At 49.2% G+C, this 24374-nt stretch overlaps 1 protein-coding gene across 2 annotated transcripts; it reads left to right on the forward strand.

Moving 5' to 3' along the window:
* The first annotated feature begins 885 nt into the window (after positions 1-885).
* AGFG2 (ArfGAP with FG repeats 2) lies at positions 886-23575 on the forward strand. 2 transcript variants are annotated; one of them, XM_014853982.3, is made up of 13 exons: positions 913-1296; positions 9222-9315; positions 10159-10274; positions 11667-11820; positions 12393-12558; positions 13950-14075; positions 14756-14788; positions 19922-20042; positions 20207-20289; positions 20481-20564; positions 21519-21647; positions 21955-22040; positions 22393-23575. In XM_014853982.3, exons 1-13 carry the CDS (start codon positions 1076-1078, stop codon positions 22450-22452), a joined length of 1473 nt encoding a protein of 490 aa, XP_014709468.1. In that variant the 5' UTR covers positions 913-1075; the 3' UTR covers positions 22453-23575. The 2 variants fall into 2 exon arrangements, with proteins under 2 accessions (XP_014709469.1, XP_014709468.1); XM_014853983.3 differs by lacking the exon at positions 14756-14788 and having other exon boundaries at positions 886-1296.
* The last annotated feature ends 799 nt before the right edge of the window (positions 23576-24374 follow it).

The following is a 24374-nucleotide window of genomic DNA, read 5'->3' on the forward strand; positions in this document are numbered from 1 at the left end:
CACCCAACAAGCCACTCTCTTTTACAATACCTCATTTTAATTCTTTGTATAGAATTTAACACTAACTGATGGCTCTTTAACTTGTTTATTGTCTGCCTCTCCCTATTAAAATGTAAGCTCCATGAGGATAGGAATTTGGTTGGTTCAGGCCATATTTCCAGTATCTAGAACAGTGCCTGAAACCTAATAGACACTCAATAAGTACTTGTCAAATGAATGATCACATACTATTCCAGGAATAATGTGTGGTTAACAGTGGGGTCTCTAAAGTCAGACGACCCGGATCAGAATCCTGGCTGGGCCACGTTCCAATTGTGGAACTTACCACAAGTTTTATTACTTAAGATTCCCTGTAAAATGAGATTACCCAGGGCATAGGGTAGGAGAAACCGAAACAGCGTTTATAAAGTACTCCCTCTCCTTCTCCCTCCTTCCTCTGAGAGCTCCCTTCTTTCCCCCCTCCCCTGGGCCCCTCATATGGCCTCTTCTAGTCTGCTTTGCGTGCCTCTCTGCACACTCCAGCTGAGACCAGGCCTTTAAAATTTGGCGGGAACTAACCTCAGCATTTGGAAGGACCAGAGCTGCGCACGCGCGGGACACCTACCTTTCTCTCGCGCGCTAACTTTGCAGCCTCGACAGCCTATCAGAGTGAGCGCCGGAGCCCGAGTCCCGAGGACTCACCAATCGCATCTGGGAGGCGGGCCGCCGTGGAAGCAGTGGCGAGAGGGGGCGGGGACAAGGCGAGGGCACCCGCGGTTCTCGCGGTCAGGGTTTCTGCGGGCCAATGGGAGAGGCCTGAGGGCTGAAGGCAGTGGGGCGTGGTGTTGGCGGCTCCCGCAGCTCGAGGCCGTCCAACGTCGGGCCAATCAGAGTGAGGAGGTGGGTGGAGACTAGCCAATCAGCGTGCAGGATAGGCAAGGCAGGGGGTTGAGGAGTGTCGCGCGGAAGCCACCGGCTCCTGAGCTTCTGTCAGGGGAGCCGGGCGTGCGGAGGCGGCTGAGGAGGCGGGAAGGCGGCAGTGGTTGAAGGGGCGATTGCTGCCTTGCGGGGAGGAGGTCCGAGAGCGTGGGCAGCCATGGTGATGGCGGCGAAGAAGGGCCCAGGCCCGGGTGGCGGGGTCGGCGGAGGAAAGGCGGAGGCGGAGGCGGCCTCGGAGGTGTGGTGTCGCCGGGTGCGGGAGCTGGGCGGCTGCAGCCAGGCCGGCAACCGCCACTGCTTCGAGTGCGCCCAGCGCGGGGTCACCTACGTGGACATCACCGTGGGCAGCTTCGTCTGCACCACCTGCTCCGGCCTCCTGTGAGTGGACCGGCGCGGGGGCAGGACCCGGAAGGAGCGGCCGAGAGCCGGCGCGGGGGACAGCGGGGACCCGGGGCGAAGGGACAGAGCCGAGGTGGGGGGCGGCGCGGAGGCCAGGGACGCACCGGATGCGGCGAGAGGCCCGCCTGCTGCAGAGGTGTCATGGGGCAGGGACAGGGGCAGAGGCGACAAGACACCCTGGGAGTCGCGTCGCAGGGGAAGGGAAGGACAGCAGAGAGGAATGGAGAAACTCCCCAAGGGAGGCGAACGGAAAGTGGGGAGAATTGAAGGGAACTGGGGGGCGGGATAGAGATTTAAAGGGCCAGAGAATGACATGCACCTTGAAAGGGAACTTCACGTCCGGGGAGGGCGAAAAGGAAAGAGAGGGGACCAGCTGGGCTCAAGATGAAGGTGTCCCTTTCTTCCCTCTGGCTTGTGCCTCTCCTGGAGTGTGAGATGGAGCTTCATTGAGATGGAAACTCAAATGAAGCAAAAAGAGACTTGAGACTGGGACAAAGTACTCTGAGGGGAGCAGGGGCAAAAAATAGGAATATTTATAGCATAAAGTAGAAAGAGAGCAGATTCCTGAAGATCCTGCTGTTAAAAGGAAAATCTGATTATGGAGTCTGGAGAGAAGTAAAGGGAAGCAGGGCAATAAAGTTGATTGTGTATCAGAGTCTAGGTCGTAAGATGAAAATGTAAGGGAAAATGTTAGTGTTACTTCATTCCCATGGTTAGCTGTGATGGGATGAAAGATAAAACATGGAATAAATGAGAAGTGCTGACATCATTATCGTGATTTTATAGATCTTGATTTAGAGTCTCCCATAAATAACATTTCCCTGCTATAATGAATATCCCTCAATCAGGCCAGAAGGAGGGCCAAGGGATCTGGGACACACTAAAAACCTGGTTTCTTTTGCTGGAAAAGTTAACTCCTTAAATATCGGTGCACAATTTGCGGAACTTTACCGCTTTCCCCTGTGGTCATTATTGTTGATTTCATTAATGAAAAATCAAACACCCGTGATCTGGGCAGACCCTGTGTGGAGGTAACTATGGCCTAAAGATTGATTAGTTTGTTAGAGAAGTATCCTGAGAGACCTGGCTGTCTCTGGGGTATGTGTACCTCAAACTGGGGGCTTAGCTCCTTAGGAACTTAAGTTCCCTTGGGACTAAGTAGGAGGAATCCTGTTTTAGTTTCACAAGATCTAGAGAGGACATTTTTGCCTAGTGCTTTGGTAAAGCATCATGAGAATCACTTGGAGCGATTCTCGAGGTGGTAGACTTTAGGGAACACATTTTGGTGGTTGGGAAATAAGGAGCTAGGCCAACCCTTTGTTAGCAGGAGGTGAGAGGAGAGTGAAGGATCCAGAGGCTGCGCCACTCAATGAAGCTGAACTGAAGGCATGTTGAGCTTATAAAGAGAGAATATCAGAAGAAACTCTGCAAGAAAGCTGGAGTTCCCCCGGCTGTGCCTGTCTGCCTGGGTTCTGGTGGTGCTTCTCTTTTGCTAATTGGAGTTCTAATTAGCATGGACTAGGGCAAGGCATATAGAGCTTTTAAAGGGGTCCTAAAGTATTACCTGTGTCCTCTGATGGACTTTGGGAAGGGCTGGAAGCTGGCTGGTGGGTCCTAGGCAGAGTGTGTGAGTTGGGGCCTGCTTATTGCTGGCTGCAGAGTGAGGAGGGAGCTCACACAGTCCAGCCGGCAGAGGAGAGGCATGGCTCCACGGTGACACATCCACCGGTTAATATCTTAAATCTGCATGGTTGATTGCCCATAGATTAGGATTTTGTGGTGCTTGGAAGTAAAAATTGTGGTAAGCCAAGAGCCTGCACATTCACTGAGTCGGTCAGTCAACAAATATTTACTGAGTGCCTGTCAAGCCCCAGACACTGTTTTAGGCAGTGGAGATCAGGCAGTGTACAAATCAACAAAGTACCCATCTTCATGTAGCTTATGTCCTAGTGGAGGCCACGGACTCGAAATAAATCATTAAATATATAACTGCAGGTAGTGATAAGTGCTATGAAGTGAAATAAAGCTCAGCATGGCCTAGAGAGTGATGGGAATTCATATTGAGGTGTGATGATGAAAAGAGAAGAAATACTCTTTGTTAAAGTGAAGAGGATATTGAGGGGGAAGAATTGAAGTACCATAGCCAGAGAAAGGAGATAGCAGGACTGGCTTTATTTTGAATTTTGAGTGTGTTACAAATATGTCTACCTCTTAGTGGAATGGAGTATTCTAGGGGCAGTGAGCAGAGTTCCCAGCTGGCTGGATTGGCTGATGGAGCAAAACTGACTGTTCCAGACAAAGTTGAATTTCCCAAGATTTGAAGAGAAATTCAGATTTTGATATTGGCGGGTGGGTATGACTGTGCCTTCATCCCTGCGTGTGTGAACTCATTCTCACTCTCTGTTTTTAAATGAGAAATATTTTCTCAGCTGTAGCAAAAACCCACAGCGTCGGTGTGAGGGCCTGGGAGAGAAGCTGCTAGTTTCTGCTGTTTCTAAATTTACGTACATGCTGTCATAATTGTAGGTCCCAAATTTGACCTAGTTTTATTCATTTGGTTTTGTTCCAAAAGCTTATTTCCTTAACCTGGATAGAGATCCTTTGAGTTTCCACAGTACAAACATGTGCTTGTTTGTTTAGTTACATTTCTAACTCTTCCACTAAAGAATGAATCTGCCATTTGAAGCTAGGATGGGATAAAGATTGCCACTAAAAAGGATTTATTTCCAAAGCAGTGCCTTAAATGTTCTTTTTTGTTCTGGTTCGCTTGGATGCCCCAATGGATAAACTGCTTTTCTTTAGAAAGAAAATAGATGTTGAGGCCTGAGATCTCGTGACATCAGGGATGGACACTACCTTTGACACCTAGTTTTTTCAGCAAAGTATGTGACCTGCTTTCCTGACCCCGCTGTTTGGATCCATCCTTTTTTTTTTTTTTAAAGATTTTTTTTTTCCTTTTTCTCCCCAAAGCCCCCCGGCACATAGTTGTGTATTTTTAGTTGTGGGTCCTTCTAGTTGTGTCATGTGGGATGCTGCCTCAGCACAGTTTGATAAGCAGTGCCATGTCTGTGCCCAGGATCCGAACCGGCAAAACCTGCCGAAGCGGAATGCACGAACTTAACCATTTGGCCACGGGGCCAGCCCCTGGGTCCATCTTTTAATCCATGGTCCTTTAGGTCTCAGTAGTGGATACTTGTCTCTTCTCCTTCTGCACAACTTTACTCTGATAATGGGACTAAGTCAGGATTAAGGTGGACAAAGCTCTGGGCTGGGTGTCAAGTGATGTGCTTGACATCTCTTTATGGGTGACAAGTTCCTACCTTCCTTGTGCCTTAGTTTCCCTGTCTGGCTCACTAGTAGTGGTTCCTAGTTGAAGCACTTTTATCTCCATGGAAGGAAAGGTGTAGTATGTTATTCAATAATTCAGTACTTTTCCATCTCTCTGTGTTGGAGAAGTAGACATGTCCCTTGCCTTTATTTTATTCCCATTCCTCCATCCCCTCAACCTCACCTTTCATATTCACCTCTGCTGGGCAGAGGTGGACAGAGTCTCAGTAAATTACACATTTAGGCACTTTATCCTACAGGGCCCTTGGACGACTTGAAAAGCCCCTAAGAAAATAATAAATTACCAAAGGGATGAGAAGAAAGGAAAAAAATGTAGAAGGATTTATATTGAGCCTGAAGAAGAGGGCAGCTGGTAGTGCCAGGATTCTACGTGGCTCTGCATGAGACAACAGCTGTTTATCATTGTTACTGAGGAAGAACTACAGGAAATAGATTGAAGCAGGGGAATTTAGATTAGGAGGAAGTTTCCTAAAATTAGTGAAATTGACCCTGGAGCAGGATAATAGGGGAGCCTTCCTATTAGGGACTATTAAAAGTCTGTAATAGGGACTCTTCTCGGTGATGTTTGGGTCCAAGATAAGAGCTAACCAGGGTTAGCTGGATGCTGCTCAGAGGCAGAGGGACGGAATCCCGGGAGCAAAGAAACGCAGTCTGGGGTATATGAATTTAAACACAAATATGCAGAGGTAAGGAATTCCCAAGTCCAAATCTGGCACAAATGAAAGAACTCGGGTGTTGGGTGGAACTGTTTTTTTCCACTCTTGACCTGGCAGAACCTCCTTATCTGAGCAGCTGAACAAGTTTGAGCTCAGCTCAATCTTATTAAGCAAGATAGAAGTAAAATATGGGCCAGTTTGAGGGTGATGACCACAGAGAAACAAAAGGTGTGATATTTGTAGAAACAGTAGTATGCTTAGTAGAGCCCGAGGGAGGGGAGAGCAGAGAGAGAGAGAATTGGGCAGACTTTAGGATGTCTGCACATGGCTGCACTTGCCAAGCAATTTAGCGTACTTCAAAGAGTGATTCAGAGTACTTCAAATACCATTTAGGTGCCCTGTGAAAAAGATATCATGGCTCTGCTGAAGGCCTGGGTCCTAGGAATGCACTTGCTTTCATTTGGAAAAACTTGCCCTATTCTGGGCAAATAAATTTACCTGTATATTTCCCCAGCACCTCCTGGTTAGAAATAACAGAATGGATTTGCTGTGATAACTGAAGGGCAGTGCCTCCTTCTAGCTCTCACTTCTTCTTTTGGGGAGGACCTGAGAGTTATGTTGGGCAGACTGGGTGCAAGTTGGAGAGTTGGGTCTGTTTGATTCCAGGCCAGTGACTCATATCTGGCCCATTGCATGACCATGGTATGTACCCAGCGGAAAGCAACACTCCTAGAGGAGGGGGGCTCTTGGTTCTAAATTGCTTCTCTCAGCAGCAGTGGCCTCTCTGTGATTCAGAAGCAAATGCTCTGACTCATAGGCCATGTAACTAGGCCCTCTTTCTGGGCTGCGGAGTTTTGCCTTGTCGAGAATTCTCCCTGCCCCCAAACTGTGGCTCTGGTTATACATAATCCAGTCTACAGACATCAAGGTCAGAGCACTGCCTTTTGTACTGTGCTACGGAAACATCCTGTTCCGTCAGATTCGTTTGGCCCAAAGCACCTAAATCACTTATTTGCTCTTCCTTCCCTTCATCCTAACCTCCCCCACTCCAAAAATAAACTTTCCGGTCCAAGTTCAGCCGTAGGAACCTCTGTTGTTCTGAGCATCCCCTCTAGACTGATGTGTGGGCCGGGTCCCTCCCCCTCCACCTACAAGGAAGCACACCTCCCTGTTTACGCTTTGCTAACGGTTCCTGGTTGTCCTTTCAGGAAATGTCAATGACCTTTTTGTGATAGGCTTTGTGTAAACATAATACATTTTACTTTTCCCATTACCATTTCTCTTCCTTCCCCCACTGCTGCATCCTGGTGCCACATTCTCGCTGATCCATCTGTGTGCCTAAATGGCACCCTACTGCATTCAGAAGTTCCCTGGGTCCATCTTGTAAGCAAGTGCCTGGTGATCGAGGACCAGGTCCTATAATTCTTGTATCACCCAAAGTGCCCAGCACAATGCCTTGTGTTTTGGCAAAGTAAATATTTGGTAGTGGGAGGTGAAGAAGAGGACTGGGATCCTGGGGACAGAGAGGTCTGCTCTGGCTAGACCTCAGAAAGGCCTGGTGTTGTGAGGGGGAAGACCTAGGGGTTAAGGGGAGAAAAGGAAAGGGAAAGAGTATAAAAGCGACTGTCTAGACTTCAAAACTAGACAAAACCAAGCCATTAGTAAGGGAGGCTTTAGGAGAGAAACCTGGAATACCTCTGAAATATGATCAGAAGAGAGTCTTCAGGGCAGATCAAGTTGAAGAGCTATTGTTTGACGTGTAGTAACAAAGCCTTGCTTTTGGTTTTCCCTGCTCTTATCTTTCCTCGGGCCGTGAGTCCTCTTTGATATTGCTTGTCTTTTAAAGGGGTATCTTTACTTAAAAGTCTAGCGGCAGAATTGCTAAAACTGCCCTCAGTTGTAGCCTCCAGTGTCCTGTCCTTTGTTAGATTCCCGTAATGGGTCATTTATTATCCAGAAGGGCTGCTGCCCTTCACTGTTCCCTCTGCGCTGTGTCATCTGCCCCCTGCCCCCGCCGCCTTCACTTACACTAACACGTGCACTGCCCTGCTTCCAGGCTTGGCAGGGTGCCTTTATTCTGCGTGTACACCTGCAAGCGTGAATGTGTGTTTTCCCTATCTTTCTCTGAGATTTCCATTTGGTGAATTTTGTTGTCTCCTCCTTCTCCCTTTGCTTTCCTGAGGGCATCACCTAGGACCCTGTTGAGTTACTTTTATTTTCACATCTTGATTTGCCCATGTTTTCCAGGGGCATAAACGTCGGAAGAGGCCTCAGCAGTTGAGACTGTCTTTCCCGCATACGCCTGTGGTCGTTTGCTCCTAGTCCCAGGGGCTAGTTTCTTTGTTTTGGTGCAGCCGGTTTTGTTTTCTTCTGATGAGGGCAGTAGGTCTAGACCAGAGTAAAACTTAAGGTGTGTTGACGAAAATAATCCATAACCAATCTATACATGAAAATTTGGGTGAGTTTATTCTGAGCTGAAATCTGAGGACCATGGCCCAGGGCCTTTCTTCCCAAAGGAAGAAAGGGCACCAAAGAAGTGAGGTATACAGAGTGGTTATATACCCCCATACAGGAGGATTCACATATGATTGAAGTGTCCCTCCCACAATAGTCACAAGATTGCCCTGTCAGCACAGCGCTTGATGGACACAGCAGGTGGTGGGTCTGCTATGTCAGAGGGCAAGCAGGAGGCAAGCCTATTGTCTGGAGCTGGGTGGTCACAGGTGAGCTCAGCAATCAATTCCTAGCCTAAGGAAAGATGCTTAATCCTTAAGGGAATGCCAACGTTGGCAGGGGGAGGGAAGTTGTACCTTTATCTCAAGGGCCTTTGTTCTTGCCATAGGGAATATCTAAAGCAGATATACAATGCATGCTCAACAGCCACAGTCAGGCCCTTTTGGAAAGACAAGGTCAGGCCGAATTAGGTTTATACCAAATGGCTTCCTCATATTCTCCAATATATCCTATTGCTTGCCATTTTTATTTGTCAGGTGTAAAGAAAGGGGAACCTATGAAACCCTGCCTGGCTTGGCCCCAGGTTTCCCCTGTTAGAACACTCCGGAGGGCAGTTGAGTGGGGGCGAGGAAGACTTCTCTGCTGTGATCTCCATAGGGCTTCTGCAGGCAGAACTGGATTCCCAGGGAGTTAACAGAACACCCAGAGCTGGCACAAAAGCATCACTACGGGATATATGTTCCTGACTCATGCCAATCTCATATCTCATTGTCGAACCTGAATTCCTCCTGCTTCACTGAAAGATCTAGCAATGAGAAAGTCTGGAGTATTTCTTTTCCCAGAGATCTCTTGCTAAAAGAGAGGGGCCCTCTGCATCCCTACCCTATGCCAGCTTTCTGTGTAGACAAGAGGAGGGGCGGCCAGCCAAGGGACTCTGGGTTTTGTCTCCAAATCTTATCTTTGTTAGTATAATCAGGAATAGTTATGGGCCTTTATTTTTTACTTTCCTCATGCTTGAGGGATTTGTGTGTCTTCATGGGCTCTGGGACCTTGAGGATGTGCTGTCGGTCGAAACAACAAGAAAGCAGGAAATGGGAAGTGGTCGCACGTCTGAGTTCCCAGAAGTACCCCTCTACCTTGCAGGCTGAGCCCTGAACTATTGGGGTCTGAGCCAAGGTCGAGGAGGCTTCTGGATGGACAAGTGCTGCCTTCCTCTCCAGAATGACAGGGGTCACACTATGTCCCTGACTCTGTCCTTCCTGCTCTCATTGGAAGCCTCCAAAACATTCTCATTTCCCTTCCCTTGAATTAGAAGTCGCTTCTGGCAGGGAGTTCTACCTGAGCTCAATTTATGTGCCATTTTATTCTTTCTCCCTCCCCCTCCTCCCATAAACAGACCTGCGGTGCTAACTGCGTTATACTTCTCTTTCCATTTCTCTCCCACAGGAGAGGCCTGAACCCCCCACATCGAGTCAAGTCCATCTCCATGACAACTTTCACTGAGCCCGAAGTAGTATTCCTGCAATCCCGTGGGAATGAGGTGAGCTGCCACTGACAGAGTGGTTACATGCTGGAGTTGCCATATCTGCCCTCAGAGCTTTGCCTCCAGATTATAGAAAAACCTTACAGATTTCCTTTTTAGTCAAGTTCCTCTTATTTTTTAGCATGTCAGATTTCTAGTCTCATGTATATTTACGGAATCTTAGTTATACAAATTATCGTTTGTCTAGGCCCCTTGTTGGAGGAATCAGGGGAAGGAGCTAAATCTTTGTAGGGGGTGGCCCCTGGGCACTCGAGGGGGAAAATGGGTAGAGCTCCAGTTGAGAAGCATGCAGAGTTGACTGGGCCCACCCCTCTGAGGAAGATGTCCTGGAGCCAGCTCAGCTGACCGGAGCGTCAGCAACCCAGGTTTAGTCCATGTCATTTACCTGAAAGTGAGTTAAACCCCTTCCCAGCTAAATCTGCTGGTGGGAAGTTGCCATCCTTGGTGTTAGCAGTACCCAAGCTTACAGTGATTGGCTCACTTGGAGGGTGCAAACAAGGGCCTTTGGAGGGTTTTCTGGAAGTCACAGCTCTGAACATTGTCCCTGAACCCAACCCCATCCAAATTTAGTTCCCCATAATTCTCATGGCCCCCATTTTCTTTTACAAGATGTGCCACAATATGTAATTATAAATTCGTTTTTATTTATCTAAGGCATGACCTCCCGTTAGATGATCAGCTCTGTGGGGACAGGGATCCTGTCTCTCTTGTAGGTCTACGAGATCCTTGCGCTGTACCCACACTCAGTACATAGTGATTGATGAAGAAATTGGAAGTGGGATCATTGCCGTTTCATGCTTTCTACTTCAACTCCTCTGTCACCTGACTCCATTCCTTTAGGTTTGCAGGAAGATTTGGCTGGGTCTTTTTGATGCTCGGACATCTTTAATACCAGATTCCAGGGATCCTCAGAAGGTGAAGGAGTTTCTCCAGGAAAAATATGAGAAGAAGAGATGGTAAGGAGGAGGAAAGAGATTGCTGTGGAGACATACATCCACAGCATACTGTATCTGACAGTCAGTTTCCAGAGTCAAATTGGGGCTTCTCCCAAAGGTTAGCCTTGGGCTGTGTCTATTCCACGCCAATTCAATTAGGGCTAAATTCTGACTTCAAAATAACAAAGCTACATGAAAGGACAACGTCTTCTTGATCAGTAGCCTTGCAGATTTGATATCCCCTCTTTTGGGGAGACGGTAGAGTGATTGGAGGGAGAGTTAGGCCTGTGGGAGTGTGGGTTAGTTTTTATAGCTCAGCTGATCTCCTACATGGAAAGAGGTGGCTGGAAGTGCTTGTCCTACAGCTTTATGCTTTTATTTTTTTAAATTTTTTTGAGGAAGATTAGCCCTGAGCTAACATCTGCCGCCAATCCTCCTCTTTTTGCTGAGGAAGGCCGGCCCTGAGCTAACACCCATGCCCGTCTTCCTCCACTTGATATGTGGGACACCTGCCACAGCATGGCTTGCCAAGTGGTGCCATGTCCGCACCCAGGATCTGAACCGGCAAACCCTGGGCTGCTGAAGCAGAACATGCGAACTTAACTGCTGCACCACCGGGCTGGCCCTATAGCTTTATGCTTTTAACTCATTGTTTCGTTCATGATTTACATGTATTCCATTTTCCTGATGAGGAAAACAACACCTCTGTTCTCTCTTGTCTTTTCTCTCCCCAAGTATCACTTCCTATTGTTTGATCTCTGGGGTGTGTGCATGTTGTGGGGTAACTATAGGGTGGTGAAGAGAATGCAGAGAGCAAGGAGATTGATGGGGATAAAACAGCATTTTCAAGTCCCTCCTGGAGGTGTCCTCAGGATAAAGAAGATACTTTCAGAGTAGAGACCCCATACACGGTAATGGAAGGGGGTTTTATCAGAAGTAGCAGGAGCTGGCAGGATAGACCGTGAGCGCTTAGAAGATGAGGCGGCAGGAACTTTTTCTATGGGACTGAGAAGGAGGAATCTGAAGAAACACCTAGGAAACAAAAAGGAGGACCTTGAGTAGGAAGTTGGAAAATAGCATCACCTGTCCATCAGCATTGTTGCAGCTGTTGTTGCTTGAAACCCAAATGGTTTCACGTGTCAGAAAGAGGAGGGAGAGAGGAAGGGAAAATAGACACAAGCCAGAGCAAACTGAACATTCCTGCAGAAAAAATGAGCATCTGACAGTAAAGAGGAAGCTCAAGATAGGCAGAACCTTTCTGAATTGCTAAATTCCCGTTTGTTTAAAAAGAGAATTAGTAGGGAAAAATGAGAAAGGACTTTGACTGCCATAACCTGTTTTCCCAAACGCCTAACCTGAGGCTGGTCCAAGGTTTTACCCCTTTCCTTTCAGCCTAACTGTTCTTTCTCAAAGGTATGTCCCCCCAGACCAAGTCAAGGGGCCCGCTTACACCAAAGGCAGTGCCACCACCCCTCTCCAGGGCTCCCTCCCGGAAGGGAAGCCCCTGCGGACACTTCTAGGGGATCCTGTGCCGTCTCTCTCAGCTGCTGCCTCCACCTCGAGCCAGGTAACTCTCAGATCTGCCCTTCAGGATTACTTGGGGATTTGGGAGACGGGACTGTCAGTTTCCTAAATCAAATCCCCTGGACTTAGCAGACAGCAGTACAGCAGGTGTGAGCTGGTTACCTATGTCTTGCATCTATCACCTTGAATCGTATCTTTTGGAAGAAAGAACCCAATAGGAAGTGGTATTTAGGGAAGTCAGAGTATCGTCTTCAAACCTGACCATTCCTCCATGGAAACACCTAAGGGGCTTGGACACTGCTTCAAGCACCTGGGAAAGATGAGGAGGTAACCTTTCCAAGGGGATTATTGGGTGACATCCCTGTAAATCTCGTGGTTACCTTGACTGATAGGTTCTCAAATGTGTGGTTCTAGGAGCCGGTGTACTGAGAAGACAGAGGAATTAGGTATGAGAGGGGCTAAGGCAGCTTGTGCCCAGGAAGCCTCTCGGTTGAGGGCAGTTTCTCCCTCTCTTCTCTCTCCGCTTGCCTCTCTGGGGGCAGCCTGGGGAGCCATGCAGGGGCCTGGGTCATGTCTGGGATTCCAACTGCTCTATGTAATGCCTTCTCCTCCAAGTCTGTCAGTCAGTCTCAGTCTCGGACATCCCAGCCCCGGAGCTCTCAGCCACCTCCTCCCTCCTCAGTCAAGAAAGCCAGTACTGACCTGCTGGCTGACATCGGTGGAGACCCCTTCGCTGCTCCCCAGGTGGCACCCACTTTTGCTGTATTCCCAGCCTTTGGGGGTAAGTAGGACTCGGGATGAGAACCTTCCTACCACACAGGTACCCATAGCACAAGGAATTCACTCCCTTGGGGTGAGCAAGTTTCACGTGGCTCTCTCTCCACACGAATGAACGTGAGGGTCATTCTGAAGCAGCAGGACTGTGAACATTGGGCTGGGAGGGTCGGGGTCAAGTGAGTATGGCCAGGATTATGTTTGGGAGTTTGACCATAACACATTACAGTTGCGGGCTCCTAGCCCTTCCTTTTAGAACACTGGAAATAGCACTTTTATTTCTTTCTGTCTCTATTAAAATGGGAGTAGGGGGATTATCATGTGTTCCATTCCCTCTAGTGTCTTCCCAAAGATCAGGAGTAGCCAAGAGAGAGTTAAATAAAGTGGTATCTAGTGTCCCTTTTTCCTTCTTAAGACCCCCCTCCCAGGGAACCCTAGTACACTGCAGGTGGGAGTGCAAACTGGTGCAGCCACTATGGAAAGCAGTATGGAGTATCCTCAGAAAATTAAGAATAGATCTACCATATGATCCAGCTATCCCACTGCTGGCTATTCATCCAAAGAACTTGAAAACACAAAGGCATAAAGATACATGCACCCCTATGTTCGTTGCAGCATTATACACAATAGCCAAGACTTGGAAGCAACCTAGGTGCCCATCAAGGGACGAATGGATAAAGAAGATGTGGTATTTATACACAATGGACTACTACTCAGCCATAAGAGATGATGAAATCCGGCCATTTGTGACAACATGGATGGTCCTTGAGGGCATTATGCTGAGTAAAATTAGTCAGAGGGAGAAAGTCAAATACCGTATGATCTCACTCATAAGTAGAAGATAAAAACAACAGCAAACAAACACATAGCAACAGAGATTGGATTGGTGGTTACCATAGGGGAAGGGGTGGAGGGCAAAAGGGATGATTAGGCCCACATGTGAGGGGATGGACTATAATTAGTTTTTGAGTGGTGAACATGATGTAATCTACACAGAATTCGAAATATATTACAATATACATCCAAAAGCTATATAATGTTATAATCCAATGTTACTGCAATTAAAAAAATTTAAATTTAAATTTAAAAAAGACCCTTCTCCCATGAAAAAAAAAATTTATCACATGACTCTGCCCAAACTAGGCCCTGACAAAAATGTTAATACCTCATGGAATAATGATAAAAGATGGTAGGGAGGGAACTTGAAGGCCTCTGAGATCCCCTTTCCCCTGCATGTTCTGGCTCTCTGCCACAGGCCCCTGCCCTCTCCCTTTGAAGAGGACCCTGTGAAAAGGCAGATGTCCCATCGAGTGGACTTTGGCCTTTAGAACTTGTATACATTATATAGATTACATATACATTTTATATATATAACCTTTGTATTCCCTCAATCTCTAGGCCAGACACCTTCCCATGGGGGCTTTGCCAACTTCGATGCCTTTGGCAGTAGCCCCAGCCCTTCTGCATTTGGAAGCATTCCTCCAGCTGGCCAAGCCCCATTCCAGGCCCAGCCAGCACCCACAGGTAAACTCTGCCCCACGGTTTCCTTTCCTTCTTGCACTGCCTCCAATTGTCTACATCCATACGTCACTCTTCATTCACATCTGCACCAACCTAAGGAATTGTGCAAAGGAGAACAGGACAAAGAGAAGAAGCTCCAGGAAAGGATGAGAGGAGGCCGATGAGATTCTTGTCAGGCAGAGGGGGCTCTATTCTGTTTTTTTCATGTAAGGACGATGGCTGAAATTCCAGAGGAGTTGTACAGGTTGTGCACTAGATTTCTGACTGGAAGTGAGGGAGACCTGAGTCCTAGACAAATTGAGAATGGACCTGATCTTTTCTCTAGAGTCCTCTGATTGTGTTGTATACTGCCCAAAAGGCAAGGTCTGGTCAGAGTCCAAGGTAGTCTCCAGAAGTCCGCACCCCTCCCTCTTCGCAGAAGCCTGGAAACTGCGTTGTGTTGGTTCTGTTGTGCAGTTGACAGAGAGTCTAAAGGCCGCCTTAAAGCATTCGGTTTCTAAGCTCCCAGACCTGGAGTCTTCATAACCTTTGGGCCGCCCCTCTTCATCTGGACTTCCTGGAAGCAAGGGAGGGCAGCTGGAGCACGGTCAAGACCATCTGCTGGGGAAAGCCAGTGACTTACGCTCTCTCTTTTTCCCCTCCCCCACCTGCCCGCCCTTTCCCCGCTCCACCCTCACTGCCAGCCAGTCGGATGCTAACGGGAAGTTACAGCTTTGGTAAGTTATCCTTCCACCCCCAAGCCTGCCCAAGGTTGGAGCCTAGCAGGTCCTCTGATCCTAGGGTTAGGAAGGATCCCTTCAAGTTTAACCGTTTTACAATGGGGCAGAGCTTAGCCCAGAGCCGAGAATTCCTGACTCCTGCTCTGCCACAGCCTTCCCACTGTGCCCTGTGAACTGGTTGGTTGCTTTGGTTTTTATTTTATTTTAATTTTTTCAAATGGGACAAAAAGAAACATTTTATATTGCTAAAAGTTTACATTCACTAAGTTCTCACATCTTGAACTTAAAGTGACTGACAGGGTAGCCTTGAAATTCATAAAGCAAAAAACTATTAGACACGATAAAAAGCTAATAAACCAACGGAGAAGGAGACTGGAATAGACTGTCTCACAAGATTAATAGATAAATTCGAGAGACAAGTAAGGAAGAGGACGATTTGAGTAACACTTGAACAAGTTTGACCTAAGACATATAAGTAGAACTTTGTAACCAAAACACAGAATATATATTATTTCCAAACACATTACTCTTTTAGGGCCAGCCCGGTAGTGCTGCAGTTAAGGACACACTTTCCACTTCAGCAGCCCGGGGTTCACCAGTTCGGATCCCGGGTGCAGACATGGCACCGCTCAGCAAGCCATGCTGTGGCAGGCATCCCACATATAAAGTAGAGGAAGATGGGCACGGATGTTAGCTCAGGGCCAGGCTTCCTCAGCAAAAAGAGGAAGATTGGCTGCAGAAGTTAGCTCAGGGCTAATCTTCCTCAAAAAAGAAATTTACTCTTTTATAATTTGACCATATACTAGAAAATAAAATCTCCATAAATTCTAACAAATAGAAATTGCATAGGTCACGTTCTATATGATTAAAGATGTCCCAAAATAATGTTTCATATCCTTAAAGGCATGAAACAGAGAAGGAGAAAATCATTATAATGTGGAAAACAGACAAAAAGCTAATAGCCATAGTGTATTTTTTAAACTCCTATAAATAAGAAAGAAGAGAATAATGGACAAGGGATACAAGCAGATAATACCTAGATAAAATGTGAAAATGTCCTCAACCTGACGAATCAGGGAAAAAGCAAATTAGGAGAAGAGAATAATTGTGCACATTAAATTCACATAAATTACAAAGATTGATAACGGCCAGTATTATGTGGGGAAAATGGGTCCTTTGGTATGTTGTTGGTAAGAATGTAAATTGGTACAGGAGTATTCAATTTAGTGAGAGGGAAGTGGTTCTGGAAACAGAACGGGAAAGGAAACAGCCTATACAAAGTGGTTATAAGTTGGGCCATTCAGAAATATGTTTCTAGCATGACTGATTGCTTTAAAGAGAGAGCTTTAAAGGCCCAGGCTTCACAGGAGAGAAGGCAGGTGGCAGCCTTGGAGCCATCCGGGGCTGACCCTGGGATGAAGCATTTGCCCAGTGACTGTTTATCACAAAAAGCAGACAGTCTGCAGCCAGATCCAGAGCCACCCAGCACTGGTGAGGCTCTTGCCATTGCTCGGAGTGTCCATGTGCCACTCTCCATGAGGGAGGATTGAACTCCTTTTTTTTTTTTTTTAAGATTTTGTTTTTTAAAGATTTTTTAAACTTTTCCTTTTTCTCCCAAAGCCCCCCAGTACATAGTTATATATTGTTAGTTGAGGGTCCTGCTAGTTGTGGCATATGGGATGCCGCCTCAGCATGGCTTGACGAGTGGTGCCGTGTCTGTGCCCAGGATCCGAATCGGGAAAACCCTGGGCCGCCAAAGCAGAGCGTGCGAACTTAACCACTCGGCCACGTGGCCGGCCCCCGAGAACTCCATTTTGAGTTGAGGAAACTGGCTCAGCTTGGCCAGTGACTTGGCCAAACTTGAATGGCTGATAAACGGCAGATCCCATTCACTTTCCAGCACACAGTGATCATGGGGCCGTTTCTGAGTGTAACATAAAGAACTACTGGGTATAAAGTAGGGAGATTGTGGTGAGAGGTGGGTGTCTCTTCTGACAAGCCTGGTTGTATTTTTATATTTCTGAGGGGGAGGACGGAGAGGGCAGGTTTCTAAAACTGCCTTTTCCCCCGAAACTGCTATAAGGCATGTATACACACCCAGCTGTGTGGAGTGAGGCTCTGGAAGTGTAGAAGCAAACAAGAGCCCAGGTATTCCTGGCTCGCCTCCTTTCTGAGGATGTGCTGTCTGTGCACTGCCGACCCTGCCTGAGCGAGGGCCAGCTCTGCCCTCTAGTGTCCGCAAGGAAGCACATGCACTGAGTGCAGACGCAGGACAGTCCTTCTCCCAGCCTGGAAGGGCTGAGGACCTGGGAGGGGAGCTCCCTGGCATGAAGGCCCAGAGCAGGACAGGAGAGTCTGACCTAAGTGATGACAGGGAGCTGTGTTCGCTTGGAATTCCATACACCCCGAGTCAATGAGGCAAGGGAAAGGCCGGAGGCCTGAGAATCAGAAGATCCACACCACCCTGCTGGCTTTCCAGCCTTCCTTATGGCCTGGGCATTGGAGAGGATGGAAGAGCAAGTGTACACAGTGGCGTTATAGTCTAGTGCTTGTTCCTCCAGAAAGCCTGGGAGTTGGGGAGGGAGGGTGGCCAAGGAGAACACTGTCTTTTAAGTGCCGGCACTCAAGAAGCAGCCCATCTTTGGAACCTCACAGCAGGCAGGCACTAGGCACCTGTCTTCCCTGCTGTATTCTCAGCTTCTCCAGGTTAGAGCTGGGTCACTGTCGGTCATGCTCAGTGCCTAGCACAGCAACGACACCCTTAAGAACGGTTTTCGGATAAATACAGCCTAACCGTTTAGAAAAGGAAGAGCATGGAGATTCAAAATAGAGTTCTGGGGCATTCAAAAAAATGCCCAAAGCTTTACTGACAAGAAGCCAGGCTGAGGTTTGAGGGGCCAGGGAGCAGTGTGGATTTGAGAACCAGCCTGGCTTTGCCATTTCCTTCCCCACCTTGTGACTTTATCTTTCCCTCTCCCTCCTTCTTCTTCTTGTCTCTGAGAAAGAAAAGGATCTTCTCTTGGGACGGTTGCCCCCTCATGCTTTCCCACTTTCAGCAGACTTTTGTCTCATCAGCTTTCTTATCTGAATTTCACCTCCACTTTTTCCACCTCTGCTGGCATATTCCCTTCCTCCCACAAATACGCTTACAGTTGCCCGTCCTACAAAATGTTCCCGCAGCCTTACACCTGCTCGTCTCTGTTGTCTCAGCTCCTTCCACAGCCCTGCCTCTGGGAAGAGGAGCCTATGGCCTTCCTTTACTCATTTTGTTGTCCTGTGTCCTATTTTTTTTTTTTTACACATTTTATGGCATAATATACATATTGTTCTGCACCTTGAGTTTTCTTTAACTTAATAGCACTGTTAGCCTTTTTTTATCAGTACATGAAGAGCTTCCTCATTCCTTTTTTTATAGCTGCACAATAGTCTGCCGTATTACATATCATAATCTATTTAATCAGCCCCCTATTGAAGAATCTTTAGGATGCTCCAGTCTTTTGCTGTTAAACAATGCTGCAGTTAATAATCCTGTATATGTCACATTTTGCACATTTGCAAGTTATATCTGTAAGTAAATTCCTGGCAGTGGAATTGGTCTACTGGGGACACAGTTGATGCAGAAAAAAACCCAAAGATATCTCACTACAAATATGTCAAGTGCTATGAAGGGGAAACACAAGGTTCTATAAGAGGAAAACCAGGATCAAATTCATATTGTGGGACAGGGAAGGCCCATCCGAAGACATGGCTCTGTAAAGACTAGAGGGTGGGTAGGAGCTCGCAGGCCAAGGCCCTGGGTGGGGCCTCTTGTTCAAGGGAGAAGCAGAGCGTGAGGGAAGGTCAGAGTTGAGGGTCCAGGGCAGGGCCTTGTGCACTTGTGTTTACCATCTGAGTCAGCCATCATGTGTTCCTTTGAGACCTTGTCTTGCTTCTCTGACCCTGGAAACAATTTCTTCTATCATCAGTATGATTTTAAAATACTTTCACTTGCCTCAGAGGGTCTTTACAGCCACTGTACAAGAGGGCAGGAAAAAATGGGCTCAGGAGAATGAGACGGTTTGCTAAAGTCACAGGGGTAGCAAGTGGTAAAGCCACAACAAGAATCCAGTTCTTCTCACTCTGCCTATTCCAGCGTTCACTCAGCATACAATTCTTGAGCACTGTCCTGTGGCAGACGCCATGGAAAGCGCATTTCCCTTCGGTGATAATGAGTCTTCCAGCACTCACAAAAATAAAGCCTTCAACTGCTTGTAGCCTCATTTTACCCTCACAATAGCCCAGAGTGGTTGACAGGATCCTACCGTACAGATGAGATGTAGACACGCACATAAAGAGGCTTTCTTAAAACGACAGGGCCTCGGGCCTCTTCCCGTGACATGAGATTGCTTGGGATTTCTAGGACTTGCTCCTCGGGCTGTTTTGTAATGTAAAACTCCCATGTGTGGCTTGCCCTCTGTGCTTTTTCTTTTTAGACCTGAAGACCAGGGAGGGTAGGGGACCCTGCAGTCGGCCCTGCCCCATGAGCAGTGTGCCCAAGCTCTGCTCTAAGCTCATAGCCTCAGGCTGGCCTCCTGAGAGGAGGTGGCTCAGGTGGGAGCAGGAACAGTGCTGATAGCTGGACGTTCATGCTCATCACCCCCAGTGCCATCTCCACATTCCATGGGAGTCTCCCGAGGGTCCTCGGGCCTTTCTGCCCTTCACAGCTGCTCCTCCACCCCCTCTACCTGCCCCTTCATATGACCTATCCATAAATGGAAATGCTGGTTTGAGGAAAGGACAGATTTTTCTATCTCTTGAGGGAAAAATGGGACGTGTAAGTCAAACTAGAGCAGGAGGGCCAACGATCCGACACAAGGAAGAAGGGCTTTTCTCTCAGCAGTGGCGCCCTGAGCACTAGGGAGATCGAGAAAGGCTGAGTATCACGTGGCCTAGAATTCTGGGTGGGAGACAAGCCCTCTGAACTGGGTGATCCTTGGGAAAATGGACTGGCTCAGAGAAGCCAGTTGGTGCCTCTCATGCCATCACTCCACTCCTTCTCCACCACATCCTCGCCTCTGTCTCTTCTCCTGCCCCTTCCATCCTGTCTCACCCCAGCCCTCCGTGTTTTACTTCCTGTGATTGATTGCCCAGGGAGCAGCCAGGGGACTCCATTTGGTGCCTCTCCTCTTGCGCCTGCCAGTCAGCCCAACAGCCTCACAGATATGGGCAGTCTCCTGGGAGCCGGGGCGTCAGCTGGAGGTGTCCCTAGCAGGTAGGTCTGGATGTCAGGGAGTTTGTCTTTGAGCAGGAGAGCCAGCCAAGAAACCTCAGCTCCTCCTGCCCGGCAGGACAGGGTTTGCCATCTCCTGTCCTTTGCCCAGCTTGTCTCCTTGGTGCTGGATGATATGCATGCCGACTTCTCTCCCCATATTGCAGCATCTTCGGGATGGCCGGCCAGGTCCCCACGCTCCCATCGGCTACAACTGGTGGAGGTGGCAGTGCAGGACTTGCCTTTGGAGGTGAGTCTTGTTTGTGGAGACCCAGGGTGGGGATCCAAAGCCAAGAGGAAAGTGGGGGCTCTGGACAGGGAGGGGAGTGGAGAGAGATGCACGCCAAAATTTAGAGGGATGCTCAGTTATCACAATATTAACCAAATGAGAACAAAAAAAATAACTGTCTCTTTCTCCCCCCTCCATTCCACGTTGAGCAGCCTTCACCAACCCTTTCACAGCTCCTGCTGCTCACCCACAGCTGCCTTCCACCAACCCATTCCAGCCCAATGGCATCACCACCGGTAAGCCTCCCAGACTGTCCCCTGGCCCTGACTTTCTCCAGGGCGTCAATTCTCCCGCGCCCCTCTCTCTTAACACCCCAACCCCATACTGTCAGGAGGAGCAGCAGGCAGCCTAAGCTGACAGTTGTGGTCCTCCCAAAACGAGTCCCCCTACTCACCCTTTATCAGCCCAGGCCAGACCCAGTTTAGTTTCCAGGCCACCTAGTGGGCAAAAAGTAGAAGCACCCAGGTCACAGAGTCAGGATTTCAGAATTAGACAGACTGACGCTCACCTGAGCCAGTTCAGAGGTTTCCTGGTGACTGGTACTGTCAGCCATTCTCACTTCTCCAGCCCTCAGCAGTGTCACTCTGGGAGCCCAGCCTCGGGCCCTTCTGTGTCCCTCCTGAAACCATGACCCTTGTTCCCTGCCCTCATCAGCCAGAGTCCTGTGGTCTCCTCTTACTTACCCTCCTCCCCAGCCTCTGCTTTTCTCTCTTCAAACTCATGCCCCCATTCCCTTTTTTCATTCTCAAAAACCTGGAGGCCAGGAAGAGAGCATAATAATGGCTACCAAGCTGACCCACGTGGCAGGCCCACTGCTGAGCACTTTGCGTCGTTACCTAAATTTCACAGCAGCCCCGGGAGATAGGTACGGTCCCCATTTTAGAGAGGAGAGAACTGAGGCACGGAGAGGGCTAACCATTTGCTTTAGTTTCTGCAGTTTCGTAGGTGGCCATGCCTGGCTTGTAACTACTGTGCTCTCCACGCCACAAGCCGCTGCAGGCAGGAGGAAGGCAGCCTGGAAGGCTGCATGGAAGCTCAAGAGTTCCATGGCTCATTCAGGGTACCTCTGCAGGGTACCGCCAGCTAGGGAAAAACCATATCCCATTTCCCCACAGGGAGGATTTAGGAAGAAGTGTACTCCAGCCTCCCTTCTAGAGCTTCACCTGAGCCTCATGTTCCTCACCCCACAGGGCCTGGCTTCGGGATGAGCAGTGCTGGGCCTGGCTTCCCCCAGACAGTGCCACCCACTGGAGCCTTTGCCAGCACCTTCCCACCACCGATCTTCCCCACACAGACATTGGTGGCTCAGCAGCAGAATGGTAAGGCCTTCAGACCTCACCCCCAGGGACTGTGTGTGTGTTTATGAAGGAATATTAGGGAGCCAGACATCTGAGCTAGTTCCCCTTTGGACCAGTAGGGGGGAGCAGGGAAGCAACAGCGGCCTGTGTCCTCTGACTCAGCTCCACACCCATTACCTCAGTCAGGCAGGCAGGCAGGCCCCTCTTGCTGCCCCCTCCCCACCCCCGGGAACTAGATATGCCTGCCCTGCAGAGGGGTGGGTGAGCTGGTCAGGACCGGCATGACGGACAGGCTCATGGCAACTGAGTGTCCGCTCCTGCTTCCCAGGCTCTTCCTTCAGCGACTTAGGATCAGCCAAGCTGGGGCAGAGGCCACTAAGCCAGCCAGCGGGCATCTCCACCAACCCCTTCATGGTGAGTGCCCTCGTGTGGGCGTGTGTGGGGGATGGCCTTTCACTCTAGGGGTTGGTGACAGAATCCTTCCAGGACAGGAGGTCCATGTGGGGTGGAACTCATGACCCTTCCTCTGAAGATCTGCCTGGTCTATGCCAGGGAGGAGGGCATTAGGCAATGGGCCTCAGCTCTTCTGGGCCCTGTCACCTCCACACTGCCCGCCCCTCCGCTGGCCTCTTAGCTCCCTCACTTTCCCACTGTCCTCAGCATGGTAATTTTGAGGGAGAAAGGAATCCTGAACTACATTTTTTCTGTGGCCTCCAGCTTTTCTCCACTAATCTAACAATTTGTGGTGGTTGTTGTTTCTTTCTAGACTGGATCCTCATCAAGCCCATTTGCCTCCAAACCTCCGACCACCAACCCATTCTTGTAGCACTGTGTCCTGGGGTGGGCCCTTCTCTGCTCTCTGGGGCCCCTCTACTGCCTGGAGCTCTGGTGACCACTTGCCTGTGGCATTTCTGTGCGTCTGAGACCAGAATGGGCCTTATTTTATAGGGTAGGGGTCCTAGGGATGGTAGAGGTCCTGATGCTTTGCTTGGGGCTTGCAGATAAAAGGCAGCTTCCCAGGTCAGCTACCCCCAAGGCTTCCTCCCTCCCTCCCTCCAGCCCGAGCCCAGGCAGGAGGCCCAGGAGGAGAGAAGACAGGGCCTGGCCTCGAGGAGTGATGGTGTTTCATTTCTCAAATTATTCATTATGATGACAATCATCCTCCTCCTCTCCTGCCCTCAGCATACACAGTGCTCCCTTCACTCCCAGCCCTGGGCGCGGAGGAAGCTGTGGGCACAGACTGACCGGCTTTCCCTGTGGGAACAACTCTTTCCCCATGCCCAGCTTTCCAGCACTGTTCTCGTGGAGGGAAGCACAGTGGGGAAGTAGGGGAGAGGTGGAGATGAGGCGTGGTGTTGCTGTGAAGGCCCAGGGAGGGGTGGGGGCAGCCAGAGTGCCCTTGGGGCCCTGCTTGGGCCAGCATACCCTTTTCTCCCCACCCCTGCCCAGCAAGGAGGCCCTCCATGGCTGTGCTTCCCCAGCTCCCTCCCTTATCCTGGGCATTCAGGATGAATAGTTTTACCAACATACTTAAACGTGCCCAGCTCCTGTCAAGCACTTTAGTTAGCCGTGGTGTCATGTTTGGATACCGGTGTTTTATATTTATACATAGAGAGAGAATTTTCTAATATAGCCTATTATATATATATACACACATAGAGAGATATACACACATGCAGCCGTTCTCCCGCTCAGACAGCTCTTTGACATGGGGAATGGGACGAATCCCCATCTGTGCCTCCACCAGCAAAGCCAGAGCTCCAGGGGGTGGGGGGGAGGGCAGTCACATGTCCTGTCCACCCCAGAGCCTGGGCTTTTCCAGGGAAAGGCTTTGTGCAATTGGCTGTTTTTTCTTTCTTTTTTCCACGTGCCTCCCCTGCCCCCAATCTCTGCACCAAAGCTGTTGCTGGCAATGTTGGAAAAGAACTGCATTTGAAAGAAAAAGAAAATGGCTCCCGTGGTCTTGCTTTGGGTCAGCTCAAGGGGCCTCATGTCAGTCAGCATGACTGCCTGGGTCTGTCACGATGCTGCCTGGCCAAGGACAGGACTGGTTGCCAGACAGAGCCAGTCCCTCTCTGAACTGGAGTACCCTGTCAGCAATGGGATGGCGCGTCAAGGGAGTCAGGTGGCTGTAGTTGGGGGGGGGGGGGTGGGCGATTGCCACTGGGGCTGGGGCGGACAAAGGAGGAGGTGTCAGTGCGGAGATGGGACTACAGCTCCCCCTCTTCTGGGTTGGGTGCATTCTCAGCTCCTCCCCAGACGTTCCACCTGAGCATGTTGTGTCAACAGCAGTGGTGTCTGCGCTGTTTGTGTGGTGACAAGACAGACAGCTTGGGTTAAACACCTCGCCTAGTGGAGAGGCCCAGGACTCGGCCTTGCTGTCAGGAGAGGTTCCTCCCTTTTTCTCCGTTGCCCAGGAACTCTGGCCTTTCAGCTGTTCATTCTTGAGACTTCTCTGGGTCTTTCTACCCCGTGACCTTTAATTGCATAACAGCAAGGAGAGGTGAAGACTGTGTTATCACTTTATTTAGTTCCAGGGTTTTTCTGGAAATACCTCCAGCTGCTGCTATTTGCCCAGCCAAGCATGGCCTCGCCACCTTTCCAAGGCTCAGTACCCCTCCTGTCTTGTGTCTGTTCTCTCAGCCTCTGCCCTCCTCCCATGTCCTGGTGGATCTCCTGGGTGGACCACCATCCTTTTCTCCCGGGTTTTTCATGTTCTGTCCCCTTCTCCCAGTATTTTTCTGTCAC

Source organism: Equus asinus, chromosome 14 (genome assembly GCF_041296235.1).
Source record: "Equus asinus isolate D_3611 breed Donkey chromosome 14, EquAss-T2T_v2, whole genome shotgun sequence".
NCBI lineage: Eukaryota > Metazoa > Chordata > Mammalia > Perissodactyla > Equidae > Equus > Equus asinus.

What these genes read in the sequence shown, in the direction of transcription:
- AGFG2 (XM_014853982.3), top strand. Translation starts at nt 1,076, where the DNA reads ATGGTGATGGCGGCGAAGAAGGGCCCAGGCCCGGGTGGCGGGGTCGGC. An exon ending in TGCAGGACTTGCCTTTGGAG is followed by an intron (nt 20,290 to 20,480) that starts GTGAGTCTTGTT and finishes CACGTTGAGCAG; the next exon opens with CCTTCACCAACCCTTTCACA. An exon ending in TCTCCACCAACCCCTTCATG is followed by an intron (nt 22,041 to 22,392) that starts GTGAGTGCCCTC and finishes GTTTCTTTCTAG; the next exon opens with ACTGGATCCTCATCAAGCCC.